This window comes from Vicugna pacos, chromosome 14, assembly GCF_048564905.1.
Source record: "Vicugna pacos chromosome 14, VicPac4, whole genome shotgun sequence".
Classification (NCBI taxonomy): Eukaryota; Metazoa; Chordata; class Mammalia; order Artiodactyla; family Camelidae; genus Vicugna; species Vicugna pacos.
In genome coordinates, this window is record NC_133000.1 from 63,890,940 (window position 1) to 63,907,802 (window position 16,863).

Sequence of the window (16,863 nt, forward strand, 5' to 3'; positions counted from 1 at the left end):
CCACTCGAGGTGTAAGGTCTCGCCTGGTTTCATGAAAAATGTTTTCACATTACACTCCCCTAGAGTTGGAGGACAAAAGCAAATTCTTGGAAAACTTCCCAGATGCTTAGTTCAGGGAAAGGTGAATAAGAAAGGAAGGAAATATGAGGCAATAGAGAAAGGAGAGATAAAACGCTGGGGCAACAGAACAGATGGGAAGAGAGGCAAGAACACAACAGGGAGAGAGGAAAGGGGAGAGAGAAAAGTGAAGGGCAGCAGCTAGAAAAGTGAAGAAACATATTTCCTTGAGTTCTGACTCCAGCTCTGAGATCTAGGTTTAAGGGCATGGGGCTGCCAGCTGCGGCTAAAAATATATTAGACATATATTTGTACATGTAATAAGCAGACAGATGAAACAGACACACACACACAAATACACAATGTGGCAGATCCTTCACCACACCCTGAAGTGGGCCTCTTCCTCACTCTCTAAGATGCTCCCTTGTGATGTCTTAGCCCCTAGAAGTCTGTGCCCGACACACACTTCATAGGTACTATGGAACGAGAGGGCCACATGGCATCAGGTCACCCAGCCAAGACCTCCTAAAGACTAGTCTAATTATGATCTTTGCTTCTGTAATCAAGTAGACAGCTTCAGAAAGACCCATCTTACGCTTTGTTTTAGACCACCTCGATTTTGATATTGATGGTTTTATTGTTGTTATTATTATTAGGAATGATAGGAGTAACTGTCCAGGATTTTACAGTTTGTTGTGCACCCTTACATGCAGTATTTCAATCAATCCTCCTCTTACTATTAATCAGCATCAAGTGTTTAATATCTTGTTCATTTTTCGTATCTTGTATCATTTTGAATGACTACTTACTCTTCCCAGAATATTTTTAAAGTGGTTTCTAAAATAACTGGCTCCCATGGACACTGCTAACACTCGAATGGTTGGTGTAATGTCTTAGCTGACGAAAAAAAAAAAAAGAAAGGAAAAACCCCCTAAATTCACAATGAGGCATCCAGTACTGATTAGGGGAGAGTAAGAAACGCAGAGATGGGCGGCACTAACTTTTTATTAGGTTTTCCTTGCTCAGTGGACACAGTCGCCTTAATGCCTAGCTCTCTTTGTACACTTATCTGGCCATAATCATTTCTCCAATAGTAGGGGAAGTGGGCTTGTTAAAATCAGAGCTCCTGGGTAGTATCTACTTCTCTCAGAGCAGTCACAGAAGAAATGGCCATTTAAAATCTACTGGCTGCCAGTTTGTTTCCAATATCCTGCTAAAAAAAAGCCTAAACTTTAGGTCTAAATAATCTTGATCTTTTAACAGTGTAGCCAAATCTTATCCAGGTCTTTGAAAATGACCTCACAACAAATAAACAGGACCAGAAGAACAGGCAATGCCAAGCAGTCAAGTTGAAATAGAGACCGTATTTCAATCAACTAAACAATACATTTAAAAAAACTCCTTCCTTGCTTCAAGAAACATTCCAATTCCTGTTTTGGCTAAATGTTGGAAATTTTCCAATTAATCTCCTAACTCTGTGAACTAGTTCAATTTTTAAATCCGTAGACAAACATCCTACCTCATCTTTGTCGACCTCCTCGTCAACTTCATAGACATGAACTGGAAGTTTATCCAACTTGGCCGCTTTGCTTTAAAAAGAAGAAAGAAATTGGTTTTATAATTACCTCATCTATGAAGAGAGGCTGCATTTCCTCCCTCATCAGAGGAACCAGCCTTTCAACAAATCCAAAGCTGGCCTATGCAGCTAAAAATGATCGACGATGTTGCTTTTCAAAGTGGGTGATCCAAGAGTTGGAGAGCTCCCAAAGGCCACGTAGAAACGATGGCATAACTTGTTGGGAGTTTGGTATATTACAAATGGGAAAGTGTATTAATAAATAAAGACTTGGAAGAATAACTTTTAATATGAACTTTATGTAAGAAAATATTAAAATGAGGTCACTGCATTTAAAGTGATTGGAAAGGGGGAGGATATAGCTCAGGTGGCAGAGTGCATGCTTAGCATGCATGAGGTCCTGGGTTCAATCCCTAGTACCTCCTCTAAAAACAAATAAATAAACCTGATTACCCCCTCTACTGAAGAAAAATTAACAAAAAAAATTAAGTGATTGGGAACCACAGTCTTAATGATGGTAGTACTAACAACAAAAACAGGACAATAACCATAGCAGTCAGCCTTTATTAAACAGTTACTATGCACTAGGCACTGTGCTGTGTACTTTACATACGTTATCTCCTTTAGTCCTTCTGATGGTGGGGACTGGTGCTAAGACCATTTAACAGATGAGGAAACTGAGGCTTCCAGGGGACAGAGTAAGTAGGTGGTGCAGGCAGACTACAGAATCTATCATTGTGAGGACCTCCCTCTCCTTCTCATCACACAATTCAAACTCTTATTAAAGCCAAGAGGCAAAACCTATCAGCAGTAAAAGTATATCATATAGTGAATACACCATATCCTCAGTCTGTTCTCTTTCAGTCCTGAGAACAGCATGAATAACACTATCAGTGAAGACAGGTTAACCCAATCCAGTGGGAAGCATTAAGTCCCCAAATGAGTACTGGGTAAATACAGAACTAAGCAGCACACTCATCTGGAGAAGACAATGCTAGAAGGGACTATTTTCAGCTGAGGTTTAAGACGAGGCAATCGGGAAGTTGGCTGAACACTTTTAAGGAGTGGCTGAACCACACAAAGAGAGAAAACAAACAGCTAGGTCCACCGAGAACAGTATAAACAGTTCAAACTTAACAGATGCAACAAACACAAAGAAAAATATATTAATAGGGCTCCAAGTAAAATTTTCACTGACAACAATTACTTCTGAAACACAATCCATCATTAATTGCTTTCAATTTTCATAATGAACTAAAATTTGCCAACTTCATCATTTCAGGATGTACCGTTTTAGAGCAGATATCCTCTCAAGGCAGGGCCTATCTATACCTGGTTCACTTAACCACTGTTAATTAATCTGAACACTCTTGCTCTTGGTGTATTCGGAAATGAGTTAATACTTTAAAAGAGTTACAGAAATTTGGGAAAATGTTTGTTCTTTGATGTACTTTTTTTAAAACATAAAATTTACTCACTATAAAATGCTTTTCATGTCTCTTCAAAATATTCTTTTTAATATAAAACACACTCCAGCACTGATATTTTCTTTGTTTTCTATTTAAATACACTTAGATTTTCTTTGTTTTCTATTTCTCACTGAAAAAAAAAAACCTCACCTGTTTGTGTTTTATCAGTGGTACCCTGAGCAGAATCATGAACATAAACAAACTATCCATGTGTTTATTACCACCCACCAATCCTAGAGTACCAGGCTTCAGGCCTATTATTAAATACCCCGTAAACAATAGCTACACCATATACACACAAACAATCTGGAAATATTTTCTCTAATCACTCTGACTGCATGTGAAGTTATGCACCTCCCTAGGCATTTCAAGTACAAAGAACTTCCCCTGTATGTATAACCCCACCTTGTGTGGTCTGATCATTTACTCACTTTGGAAGCTGTCGAAACTCTCCTGAGTAATCTTCATATTTATAGTTCACAAGATGCCAGTCTGAGTTATAAGTTTTGATGCACTATTTGGAAGAGGAGAAGGTAAAAAAAATATATAAAGCATAAGAGGAAAAGAAAAAAGACATGTGATGACTTTTGGCAAACATTTGAGAAAGTTTATGAATTCACGCCCACACAAACATCAAAAACATTCTTTCCCCTCAAGCTTTTCATGCCTGAAATTCCACAATCAGAGGTTCCTATGAAGCTTAAGAACTGCTGAAACACTGCCCTTGGGAGAGGGGTCACTTTAAGACACCACCATTCATGATCCAGAAGCAGATGTTCCAAGGAGACAAACTTCACCTCCTCTTGCTGCACTTACATAACAATATGCTGTTTCTGCCTTAAAAGCATTTGGCTCCTTAGAAGCCTTGTGGCTTCTACAAGAACACGAAAGCAAATGGAAAGTTTGAACCTAAAGACACTGTCATGGTATTTACTAATGTTACAACATGCACTGTTAGTCAGCATTACATACATGTGCCCTTAGATTTTCATGCTAGTTATAAGGGACGGTGTGAGGTAACTAGGAAGAAAGATTTAGTTCCAATTCAGTGGTACCATGACCTCTTCGTGTGCATGTGTATGGAGAATGTACAATGTATGGGGCATCCCAACGCCCAGGATTCCATGTCACACTAACCTACAGAGTGCATTAAACCACCTTGCTACCTGACAGCCTCAACCAACATACAGTGTCTTTCATTCTCCTGTCCAGGAGGAGCCACTGAGCAGCCACTGAGCACTTAAGCACTGAGCACTTAAGATTATTATAACGTCACATCCACCAGATCTTCAAATACGATTGAGTCAAAATCAACAGGTGAAGTGTTTGACTTAGTTGCCACCAGCTAACGATTTTCTGTATAGGTTGACTTGACTCATGAACATCATGAACAAAGTCTCTATTCTGCTTACTTAAAGTCATTGTTTATACTATGAGCCTTTTTATCTATTTCATACTTCAGGCCCCAGGGCTTTCTGAAGCAAACTCCCCTGCATCCCAAGGCCATGAAAATAACTACAGCAACACCAGCCAGTGCTTCCCCTGGACCAGGCTCTATGCTAAGCACTCTGTCAGCAAGGTTGTGAAGGGTAGGTAGTGTAAGTTTTTTATATTATCCCTCCGTGGTGGAGTAAAGAGCAGAGGAGGGTTAAGAACAAAGTCAGATGTGGGAGCCAAACAACTTTTCAATTTCTTCACTATGTGATTACAAATGTTTTAAAGTACCATTTTACTCTTATAAATGCTTCTTTTTTTTTTTAACTTTTTAAACTTAGAGCGTATTTTGGAACATTTAGAACATCAGGCATCCACGTGCAAAATTACATCCCAAAACCATCCGTAACTAACCAGAGCTATCCGTAAGTTTGGGTTTTTATCCCTGACGCACAAAAAAGTTAGATTGGACTCTGCACGACACAGGCTTGTGGACATGCTCCTATTTGCTTTGTTCTGGGTTTTCATCAAGCCTTGCAACTAAAGTCATACCACTGACATCTCTTGCAGGACATTAAACCTATACCAAAGTATAAAACATACCTGCCCAATTAAAGAATAAATAAAGAAGCATACACTTGTATAGAATCAGTGCATTTATGAACGGAAACCTGAGTACACAGATTTTTCATCTTGGGCAAAAAGGGAAACAAAGATAATTACAATGTTTAAATATTTTAAATTATGAGGATTGCAAAAAACATAGTTAACCACATTAAGTAGGCAGAGATTCATTCATTTAATAAGCCATGGTTGACTGCCCACATGACAGGCACAGGCGAAATCCCAAGGCAGAAGCACAGAAGGCGGCAAGCAACCTCCTCCCCTCTGGGGGTGTAGAATGTCTAGGCGATAAGGGTTCAGTCAGAAATCAGGGCCTAGGGAACTGTATCTCTAAAAACACAGGGACCTGACTGGTTGATTTCATGACTGACTTTTCCAGCTTGTGAAATTCAATAATATTTTGAAGTTATACTGATAGGTTTTTGAAAAAAATTTTTTTCAAGCCATTAGGTCATTCTCCTGCGGCTGAGAGGACAGGGAGGAAGTGCCGGTCCACCTCGCCCTGGTGGAAGGGGCCAAGAGGGTGGAGTCCTGCTGGCTCCTGCTGCAGAGGATGAAGTTGCTATTGCCTAACCTGCAGCGACAACAGAGCTTAATGGAGAGCTGTCCTCTAAAAATCGTATTTTTTAAGCAATTGGGAGAACTGAATTAGTAATTAAAAATTTTGCTACATAAAAAAATTTTTTTTAAAGGGAGAGAGGGTATATAGCTCAGTGGTAGAGAGCATGCTTCTCATGTTCAAGGTCCTAGGTTAAATCCCCAGTACCTCCATTAAGAAAAAAGAAAGAAAGAAACTGCTACGTGCCTTAAAACAGGGATCAACAAACTTTTTTCTTCAGAAGTTCAGATAGTATTTTCAGCTTTGAGGGACACATTGTCTCTGTTGTAATCATTCAAGTCTGCTGTTGTCATGTGAAATAGTCAAGGGGCATTTGGGTGTGAACTGGTACAGGCCTGCTACAATGTAACCTTATTTACAAAAACTGGCTGCAGGACAGTTTGCCTATGTCTTGCTTTAAAATAAACATTTGAGACTATGTAAACTTATCTGGCTGTATTTGTCTGGCATTAACTTTACTAAGAGTGGCAGAGGAGGTAAGACAAGAAGTTATCTCTTCAGACTGGCAAGAGAACACACTTCAAAAACTTTAACTATATATTCAATTTTTCAAAAATCTCAATGGACACTAAATGTTGTTACTTTTATTGGTCTTTACTTATAAAAGCATAATCTCCTTACAGTGGGCAAATTTGATGGGCAGATTAAGCTTATAAATATCAACTAGAAGAATGGGAACAAAAAATCCACTATTTTAAATGAAGAAGCACTTGACACAAAATCAAAGCACTAATTAGTTCATCCTATCTAAAGGCAGCTGGAGAAAGAAACAAACACCCCAATAAAGAAAGAGCAAGCAATCTCAGTGCAGTAATTTCTCTTTCCACCTTAATAAGACAATTGTTACCTGTATGTTCAAACAAAAGTAATAATAATCATACACTGATCAGGGATAATTAGGCTCTGCTCATTATTACCTGGTACTTCATGTGTACTGAACTCGTCTTGATGATGAGTTATAAGTATAAACATATAAATGAGATAAAGGAATGACATCAATGTCTACCATGTGTCCAGTGCATTTATTTACAACTTATTCTAAGCCTATGATAAGTCTGTAGAATTCACGTTTTATCATCAGAATTGGCCCCGTTAACATTTCTGTCCAAGCCTCAGACTCTGAAAACCTCATGTTATTCTGTCCTCACTTCCATCATAAAAACGTGATTACCTCTGTGACACTTTCTTGAGAAGATCATTGAAATTCTTAAAAAGGGAGGGAGGTATTAGAGAAAAACGACTTAAGTACCATGTAAGTGAATGTAGAAGGAACATACTACCTCTGTGACAAATAAGCTCTGGGCTTTCTCCTGCGCGTTTTCAGGGATGGTGGAGCATCTGTACCGCCCTTGTCGTCTCAGGATGGCTGTCTGCGGAGGAAAGCACCAGGACAGGACTTGGATACGTGAAGACAGAAAGGCGGGCCAGCCTCCCCAGGCAGTCTCTGTAGCCTCTCCCACAGCTTCCCCTCCCGAGGCCACACACGGAGATGGGGGACCTCCCTGGCTCCCTAAACTTCCAAAGGCAAGCAGGGCAAGGGGTTCGGAGTCCTTCTAGACCAGCGGCTCAGGGACCCCTCCAGAGAGGAGGCCCCATCAGGGACCCTAACACTCCCCCATCCACGTGCTTGATCTAGTCCCACTATATTGCCTTTTATTTGCCTTAATTGCCTTTTTTTCAATTGTGGTAAAACAGACCCAACACTTAGCCTCTGAACCATGTTTAAGTGTACGGCTCAAAGGCATTAAGTGCATTCACATTGTTGTGACACCATTGCTGCATCCGTCTCTTCACGTCTGTTCTTACTGCCACAGCCCCAGTGTAACCCGTAGAAGGCCCTTCATCACTATTCGTTGACTGAATCTATGAATTGTGAACGCTCCGTTCCCTCCTATAATGTTAGAAATGCTCTTGTTTCATGAAGCTTAAACGCTTATTTTAAATAATAAATGTCTTGTGACTTCAGGCAGCAGCACATGTACCCTAATTAAAGTCGCTGTAGAGTCAATATGAGGAAACTGGGCCTCAGGCTTCAGAGAGGAATGTTCTGGATTTTTTTCTCCCATGGACTGTAATCTTCAGATACTATAACAGATCATGGTTATAAGAACAGCATGAAAGAAAACATTTTGTTGAAGGACTCTATCCCATCGGCTCCTCAGGCTAGTGGCTAAGCTGGGAATCGCCCAGCATCTGTCTCAGCTGCTTCTCTTCTTCCCTTAATTGGAGGAAACTCTGGGTCAAATCTGTGGCCCCTCCCCCTCCAGCACAGATGAAGAACTCTGGGGCATATATTTTTGAAGAACTTAACTTTATTTCCTGCCCATATTTTCTCCCTGTTGTGTTTGCTTCACCTCTTTGCTTGCACTGTGTCCATCTTTGAAAGTAATCTGAAATCCTGTTTTTAGAATAAGGCTCCCTTATTCTAAAGGAAGAGAAGAACTATGTTCTCTATCAAAGACCATCACAGGTGAATTATTAATTCATCCAGCCTCCTCCCAGAGGGCTTTCAAAACCCCAGGTCTCGGTTTCTTTGTGAATGCCACAAATGATGACTCTTATTACACACGTAGTTCCATGAAATGCCATAGAGATGAGTGACAGTAAACACTGGAGGCATAATCTATTCAAAAAGCTTCAACGTAACACATCAATTATAAGAGACTATCAGATATAATACCAGATAAAAAGGGGAACTAAGAGTCTGTGTATACTTCAAAGGACACAATCTCCATCCCCACTTACTGTGTCCTTATCTTGATTTATTTGGGTCTATCAAGAGTTTTTGAAGCTAATTATCACATTTATAAAACGTTCATGAAATGGCTCAGGGCAGGAAATAAGGGCTATCAGGGTCATTTCCAGGCCATTTCCTATCACAACATTTGGAAGAAAGAAAATTTATCACAAAGTCTTCCCAGTGGAAGTCCCAATTCAAGAAACTTTAATTATGTAACACTTTCCCAAATACCCTTTTAAGGTGAGAAAAATAATAGGAAATGAATCTTTTTTATTTTTGTGGATCAAAGTGCCATTATGCTCTCACTTTAAAAAAGAAAGCAACTTTAATCATTAAAGAGAGACTTGACTTTAAACAGATAAGACAGCACTGGGCATAATTAAACCAATCACCCACCAATACCAGAATAAATCCAAATAAACTTAACGCATTTCTCTAAAACTAGTCATTTTGACATGCTTCTTTAGCACAAACTAGCTTAAATGCCATTTCTATGTCTATTTCTTGTTGTACATAATATTAGATCTGTTTTAAATCATCTCTTCTCGATAGACGGCTGCTGTCTTTCCCTAGATACGCCTGTGGTTCCTAATATCAAGAGGTGGAGCCTATTTCCCCTCCCCTTGAGTCCAGGCTGGCTTTGACCAATAAAAAGATGAAAGTAACATTGGGTCAGTTCCAAACCTACCCTCTGAGAGAACTGGCAGCTTCTGCATCTTCCTTCTTAGAAGACAACCACCATATAAAAAGTTCTACTACCCTGAGACTACCATTATGTGAGAAAGTCCAAGGAGAGACGCCATATATAGAAAGATGCCCCCACAAACCCCCAGGTGGTTCCAGACATCCTGGTTGAGGTACCACAATGTGAGTGAAGAAGTCATGTTGGATACGCCAGCCCCTGAAGATATTAAGTAAAGCAGACCACCCAGCTGAGCCTCAACCAGATTTCAGAATTGTGAGAAACAATAAACTATTGTCCTAAATTTCTAGGCTTTGAGGTGATTTGCTACTCAGCAATAGAAAACTGCAGCAAAACTACAAAAGACTAGGAACACTTCTAATTAAAGTACTGGAGAACACTGCCATTTTCACGTCTTTCAAATACTAATCACAGTATGACATTAGGACAGAGGCGTTGAGGGGATACACTAAGCTGCAAACTGTTTTCCACACTCACCCTTCTCTTCAGTCAATGTCCTAAGAGTGCTCCAGTAAGAGAGAGAAAAACGTCTCTTGGACTTTGAGAGTGGTCTTCAGCGGCTTCTCTTCCCTCCAGACATTTTACTGATCATTTAAGGATTCAGCATAAATATCACTCCAACCACCCACCCATTCACCTACCCATCCATCCCTTTTCAGGGTGCCTACTTTCTACCACCTGAACAAGCAGCTGGCGATACCCAGTTTGATAAAATGTAGCTGCTCTTCTTATGGAGTTTATAGTATGATAACAGGGGAAATGAGGAAATAAATTACCTGAGTGTGATAAGTACACAGAAGAGTGTTAAAAAGAACACAGAAGCATAGGCTGGTATAAGAAGAGCGAGCAGGGGAGTCTAAATCCAACAGGGAGGAGAGCACATCAAGATGTGCACTGTGACAAAGATGCTTAAGCCAAATTGTACAGGATAAGCACAAGTCGTGTCGAATAAGGAGGAGAAATGTGAGGATAAGCTTACCCTTAGAAAGTTAAAAGAGCAAACAAAATCAAGACATAATAGAGGAAGTTAGCTCTTTGCATACACAGAAAAAATAAACCCATGAAGTCCTAGAACTAAAAAATATATCCTATGCCAAAGGAAAAACTGCCTAGAACTCTAACTAAACTTGAATAAAAACCCACTAAAACTCCACCAACCTATATCCTAGTCAATGGTTTAAATTCATCTGGTGAAAGAATGGGCCAATAGAAAGAACAGGGCTTGTAAGACCAGAGCAATTTTGTCAGTGTCTTTCATTTAATAGAAAAGGCTGGGATCCATCAGGCTGGGACCCACTGTGGGACTCCTGGGCTTGGCTCCAATGAGGAATCACTGTTTGGTGGCACCCATTGCCAAGGTCTTTCCACTTGCAGCCTTTGCTTTGAGTCTAGCCTCACCAACCCACTAGTTCATTATGATTCCCATTTAGACTTTCCTAAGAGAACATACAGCCAATGAATGTATTCTGGTCTGTTTATTAATTCTAGTTCTCAATGCATGTTATTAAATGGTATTCTGATTTGTTCCCTTGTGGGGTTGGAGGCTACATGTCAGTTCCTCTTGGCCCAAATGACTCTGGTCCTGTCAGCCCAAACCCAGTCTCTGGGCTTTGAAAGCTCAGATATGAAACTAGACCTTGGTGATCTGATAAACCACGCCCCATGAGGGCCCATCTGCTAGCTCACCAATCTGACTCCATTATCAAAAACTCTCGCAGGCACACATCCTTCTCTCCCCTACCAGAATGTGGGTTCCTCTGAGGGCAGAAGACATATCTTTCTATTTGTATCTTAGTGCTAAGTACTCAATAAATGTTTCAATAATGAATGAATAAAATAGTCAATGGAGATAGAAACAGAAACTTACCAATAATCATCCATCACTTGCAGTTTTTCCCCTATTACTTCAAAAAGTTCTCTGGCCCATTATGGAAATTGACAAGGGAAGACTATATCATAAGTGAACGCTCTATTTCAATTTCTCCATATATTTTATGTCTTAAAAGTCACATTCAGGTAATAGTCTACTGTAAGCCACACTGATTCACATTAAATTTCTGTAGTTTTAATTATCTGGCTTAACAGAATCCAAGTCAATACCTAGAGATTTATACACAATGAACACTAAAGCCCTTCTCAAAAATGAGCTTAATTTTCTTTGCCATGGTTGTGGTATTCCTTCCTACTTTTCTAACAATTAAAATCATTTTCCTGCTAAAAGATGGGTCTTTATCCACCTTATGTAAATCAACATCAAGATGGACATTCAAAGAATATCAGTCCCATTCGGGAAATAAATTATTTCCATTCTACTGAAAAAGCTGTACCTTTGCAAGAGGTAAGGGAAGAAGACACTGCACACTGTGAAGTGTGATAAGATCAGAAAATTAAATCTAAACATAGCTTTACATCTCAGACAACCACTAGGATATAAGTCTCACAGCACAAAATACCATTTAAAAATAAAAGCCTTCTTCTAGCTACTATAATAGACTAAATTATTTTCAGTCAATATCACTGGTAGTGCTTGACACAGAAATCGTTAAGAACCTTGGCCAAGTATGGGCAGGAGTGTTATGAGGCCTTCCACAAAATTTCAGGACTAACTGAAAAGGAAAACTTAGGGTTGCAAAAGGAAGAGGAAAAGGTGAAGTCCTCCCAAAAGGGTTTATATAATGATGCATGGACACCTGAGAGCCCAGGCCAATCTTTACGGGACTTTTTTTTAATGGAATGAGTGGATGAAATGCAGAGCTGCCCAGAGATCTGAATAGGAAGGGTAAAATTTGACTATCTCCAAGTCTAGTTTAGAATGACAAATTACAAATAGATCCTTTTTAATTTTAAAAACATTTTTTTCTTCTCTTGGTTGAAATGATTCCCTCCAAAAACTGGGGTCAATTGGACGGCTACGAGCCACATCTGAAACGTGGGGCGTGTAGCCCAGGCAGGCAGCGCCTGGTAAGAGGAACATACAGAGGGACCCCGTTTCCTCATCTGGGCCCAATTCTGGGGCTTCCTGGCACTTCTTGTCGCCTGTCTCCATCACTCACTGCTCTCCCCTGATGGCCTGCTGAGGTCCTGTTCCTTTAGCTTCAATATGGAATCCCTCTCTACTAAGGAAATTACTGCCCTCCATATGGCCAGGGCTCTGTCTTCCCTCCATCAGTGCTGGCCAACACACTACCCTGACACCGCTGAAGCTGGGATACCAAGAAGCTCATGTTTCAAACCACAAGTAATTTGAGGCACATAATTTAATTAAACTTCCTATGGAAGAATCTGAGAAGTGATCTTGGAAAGAGGTTTGACTTGAGAGCCAGGAAACCTGAGTTCTCATCTGAGGTCTGCCTCTAATTAGCGGTGTAATCGTGGAGGAAAGTTTTAACTTTCCACATCCAGAGTTTTCTAGGATCTCTAGGTTTCCTTGTGGTTTAAAATTCCATAGTTCTATGGGCATGGAATGCTAATAAGTCTCTCTCGCTCTCTTCAAATGGTTTATTATCAGAATGGTCTGAATCGCTTTGTGAGAAACTAAAACTTAAAAGATGTCCAGAAAAAAGAGGAATATTGTTATCTTTTTTGATTTATAGTTATATTATTCCACTTTTTAATGAAAGGAATTGTTTTAATGTGTTTTTATGAAAAGAATTGGATTAAAAGGAGGAGAGAGTCACTAGAAGACTTAAGTAAATACAGGCATGAATATTAACAAAGACATTCTTTTGTGTCATCATTTTTTTTCTAGTCCTCTCAACTCGCATGGAACTGGACTTTTTTATTAGTCACTTTACAATAGGCATTAAACTATAACAAAAAACCCTCTTAATTCCTGGTGGGAAGCATGCATATCTACTGGGTGCTTAAAATATCACATTTAAAGGACTTTAATTAAGACACTGAAACAAAAGGCCCACCCTTCCCCTGGGGCTCATGAACCATGAGCTGGAGACAGTATCCCAGAGAAGCGGGCGGGCTGGAACCCAAGAAAGCTGTGTGGATCGGCATAGATCGGCTCCAGTCTCTCCTGCTTGAAGGAGCACAGGGCTGGGGGTGTCTGCCCTCAAAGAGAAAAACAAACAGCATGGGTGGGCAGCCCAGGAGGAGGTAGGGCTCATAAACAGGAAGAGACCGCTCTGTGGGTGTCCTAAGCAGAACAACTCGAGGGAAGGCGAGTCCTTAGCGCAGGAGCTGAGACAGAGTGAGAGGAGGTGAAAAGGGCTCCTCTCAGGTAACCGGTCAGCAGGCACGGCTGCAAGCCAGAGGGAGCGGGGAATCCCAGGCTCCCACCGTCTTACTCTCAGATGGACTCTGAGGCCTGGGCAAGGCCTGAAGTCAGAGAAGAGGGCCCCAGGCCCACTGAAGACCTGCTGGACGGAGCAGCCCAGCGGGCCTCAGAGGCTGCCAGCTCCCATCTGTGCGCAGGCTAAAACGGACTCTCTCTGCTTAGCAGTCAACCCCTCCCGTTTGTAATTCCAAATAAAGCATCTTACTTGTGCTTATTTTTGTGTTTGTTTCAACTGATTTAGTAGAGCTATTCCTTCAAACCTTTGACGCCTTGATGTACTTGTCAGAGAAAGAGTACTCTGATCTACCAGGAGCAGGGCAACCTTGGAGCGAGGGCAGGAGGGGCCAGAAAGGAAAGCCCGGGTGACCTGGGTAAGCCTGAGCCCTTGGGCAGGCATCTCTCAGGCCTGGCCCATCTTCCTCACTAAAGATAAGCCCTGAGTTGAATCTTCATTGTCCTCAGCTGGGCCAAGCAGACAGTGTCCACTTCAACATTCTGAAGTTACCTCGGATTTTCAACTAGTCCGTGCTAGAGAGATGGCTCCCAACACCTCCTTCCTTTTGTCTCTAGGTTCCTTTGAATCTGTTGGAAATGTGCCCTTGGATGCATGCCTGTACATTAAATGTTTTGTATCCAGTGCAGTAGTAAACCTCACTTAGACAATGCTGAGAACTTTGTTACCACTCACTGAGCATAACAGTAATGGGACCTTTCCAAGTATCTGGCAAATGCATTTGTTTCAGAGCAGATGACTCACTTTTGAGAGGACTCAGTCCCAAGCTAGGCTGGAACTGAAATCCACACAGGGCGTTCCCCACATCTCACTGCAGAGATCATGTCTTGGCAGCTGACCCCACAGTGTTCTCTGAAGATCAGACAATTCCATTTTCAGGGAAGCAGCTTCCTGGGGATTCTCAATGTTTAATTCATTAATAATCAAGAAAACAAACAAAGCATGGGACAAAACAAGGATTTGGAGAAAGATTTCCAGTTAGGTTTCTGGAGGGATTTAATAAAAAAAACAATTCCCCAAAAACTTACTAAAACATTACAAAGAAGGAGCCTTGATATGGACAGAGAAACGGGCACCTCTCTGCCTCTGACAGCTCCTCTTCACTGGCTCCTGCAAGGGCCCCAGACTTTCCTTGCTCCCTCAACAGTGTCACCCTGTGACGTCAATGACTCTCCTTGCTGTACGTCCCCACAGCAATGCACCGATTTCGGGCACTCTTGTGTGAACCTCAGTGTAGCCCTCTCCCTAACAGGGGTGCCTGCCTTCCCTCCACATCCATCTTACCCATTCTCTGCACAGCTGCCGGTCATAGTTCTAAAACTTCGCACATTATGCCTCAGCTGAAATTCTTCCAATGACCCCTCACTGCCACCAGAAGAAAGTCCAGATGCCTCAGGACAACCTAAGACCTTTGGTGATCAACGGTATTGATTTTTCTGGGCTCTCCTGCCCTTCTCCGGCACACGGGGTACTTGTGACTCCCTAATGCACCAGCCCTCTGCCTGGCGGTGGAGCTGCTCATCCTGACCTCCTGCAGCACACAGCACGCGTGCAGTTCTGCTGAAATGACTCAAAAACCTTGCTGTATCTCCTACAGGACTCAAGAACCTCAGACTGTGCTGGTCCCCTTCCATTCTCTAACACCCTTATGTAACGTCTGGCACAATATAAGCGTTTGAGGGAACGGGTGATGGGCATTTTTAAATGGACACTGTTATATTTCATTGCAAGATCACTTGGGGTTCCAAATGAGACAATGTCTTAGCAACTGGTGAGACATCAAGTAGCTCTGTCACTGTATAATGTCCTATTTCCTAAAATGTCATATATGTTCATTTATAAATTTCAGTAGACCTTTGAGAGTCATAAAGATTTCATTCTGCTACCTTTGCAATGCCCCAAAATTAATAATAGCTTGTTCAAATGCAGTAAAATATAACTAATTAAGTTAAATGTTGCAAACCCTTAATGACCAGACTCATCAATTAACTTCAGTTTTTAAAAAGATATTTTTGGGTGGGGGGAATATGTTTGTTTTGGCTTGATATTACAAAGAAACTTGTTTTTAATCACTTCTTAAGTATCACTGCAAACGTGAGGACAGAGGTAAATCCAGAAAACCAGGAGTGGCCTTGCAGTCGTTTAAGGGGACGAGTAGCAGGTCCAGCTTCCTTCCCCATTAGTAAGCCTGCCCCACATCATATGGCCCTGCGACTAAAAACCACCATCCTCAAAAATAAAACCGTATTACTTAAAGGAGAGGAAGAAGGCTCCAATAAGAACCCTAGTCACTCAGTTCCCTCCAGCCGAGTGGGAACATAAGCCAGGGTGTATGAGGAGCTTCATGAATGGTGGTACCTCTTTGGATTCTCACACGTCTAATGAGAACCCATATTTTAGGGCAAATATTATCTCTGAATTACAGGTTAAGAAAAGTGAGTTTTAGGACGGTTAATCGCTTACCAAAGTACCCAAACAGTAACAGATAGACCTGGAGCTAAAATCTAGAGTCAGATGATGACTCCATCCTGGGTCATGCCACTACCCCTAGTGCCAAGAATACCTACCATCCCGTTCGATAACAGAACCTTGCGGAAGGGGTAGGCAAGTGTGACTTCTTTCATTTTCTAGTTGTCTGTGTATGGTTCTCCACATCTTCTTTATAATGCAACTTTAGTTACTAAAAGGACCATAGTGTGAGCCTTTGTGTGAACACCTAGCATAGTGAATAGTGAATGTGCTTCACGTGAAACTATGTCCATTATGTACATATTCCCATAGCCTGGTGAATGTTCCTTTCAGGCCTTGCCTTAGGAAGGCACACTCATTCAATACTTGTGAGGTTTCAATCATGCACCAGGGGGAATTTCACTCAAATCCCTCTGTCTGTTACCAGCACCACCGCCATGATGGGCTTGTCACAGCAACATCTCAACTCCTGGGATGCTGTGCTAGGTCTTATCTTAAACACAGTGGAGCAGAGGTTATGCTTTGCAGATAAAATGCTAAACAGGTGGGCAGTCCTGACTCAAGGATTTCTGACATCAAGGGACTTCACGGAACTCCCTTAATTTGTTCCTGCTGGATCTCGTGCACACACTCCTGAGCCAGGTTGCCCAAATCCACGCAGGACACTCGGCAGTACCCAGGCTCTGCTGGGCAACCCTGGTAGGAAGAGGTGGAGCTATGGACACTGCAGGAACCTTCCAGGCTGTAGGAACCATAGAGGTGTGCTGAGGAACATGTTAAATGGCGCCTGTTTTGAGGCCAAAACCTAGGTTTTCTTTTTCTCGGAGGACTTTGGATTTTGCTTTGTGCTCAAACACGTCTCCTGTTCTCT

General features: G+C 41.4%; 1 protein-coding gene across 9 annotated transcripts in view; it reads right to left on the bottom strand.

The window, feature by feature from the left end:
• DOCK9 (dedicator of cytokinesis 9) overlaps positions 1–16,863 on the bottom strand; it is a 254,743-nt gene that overhangs the window by 112,757 nt on the left and 125,123 nt on the right. For all 9 annotated transcript variants that reach the window (XM_006208324.4, XM_072976485.1, XM_006208321.4 and 6 more), the window contains 3 exons: positions 7,060–7,149; positions 3,534–3,616; positions 1,577–1,646 (listed from right to left, as the gene is read on the bottom strand). In XM_006208324.4, coding sequence (XP_006208386.1) covers positions 1,577–1,646; positions 3,534–3,616; positions 7,060–7,149 — 243 coding nt within the window. The remainder of the gene's footprint in view (positions 1–1,576; positions 1,647–3,533; positions 3,617–7,059; positions 7,150–16,863) is intronic.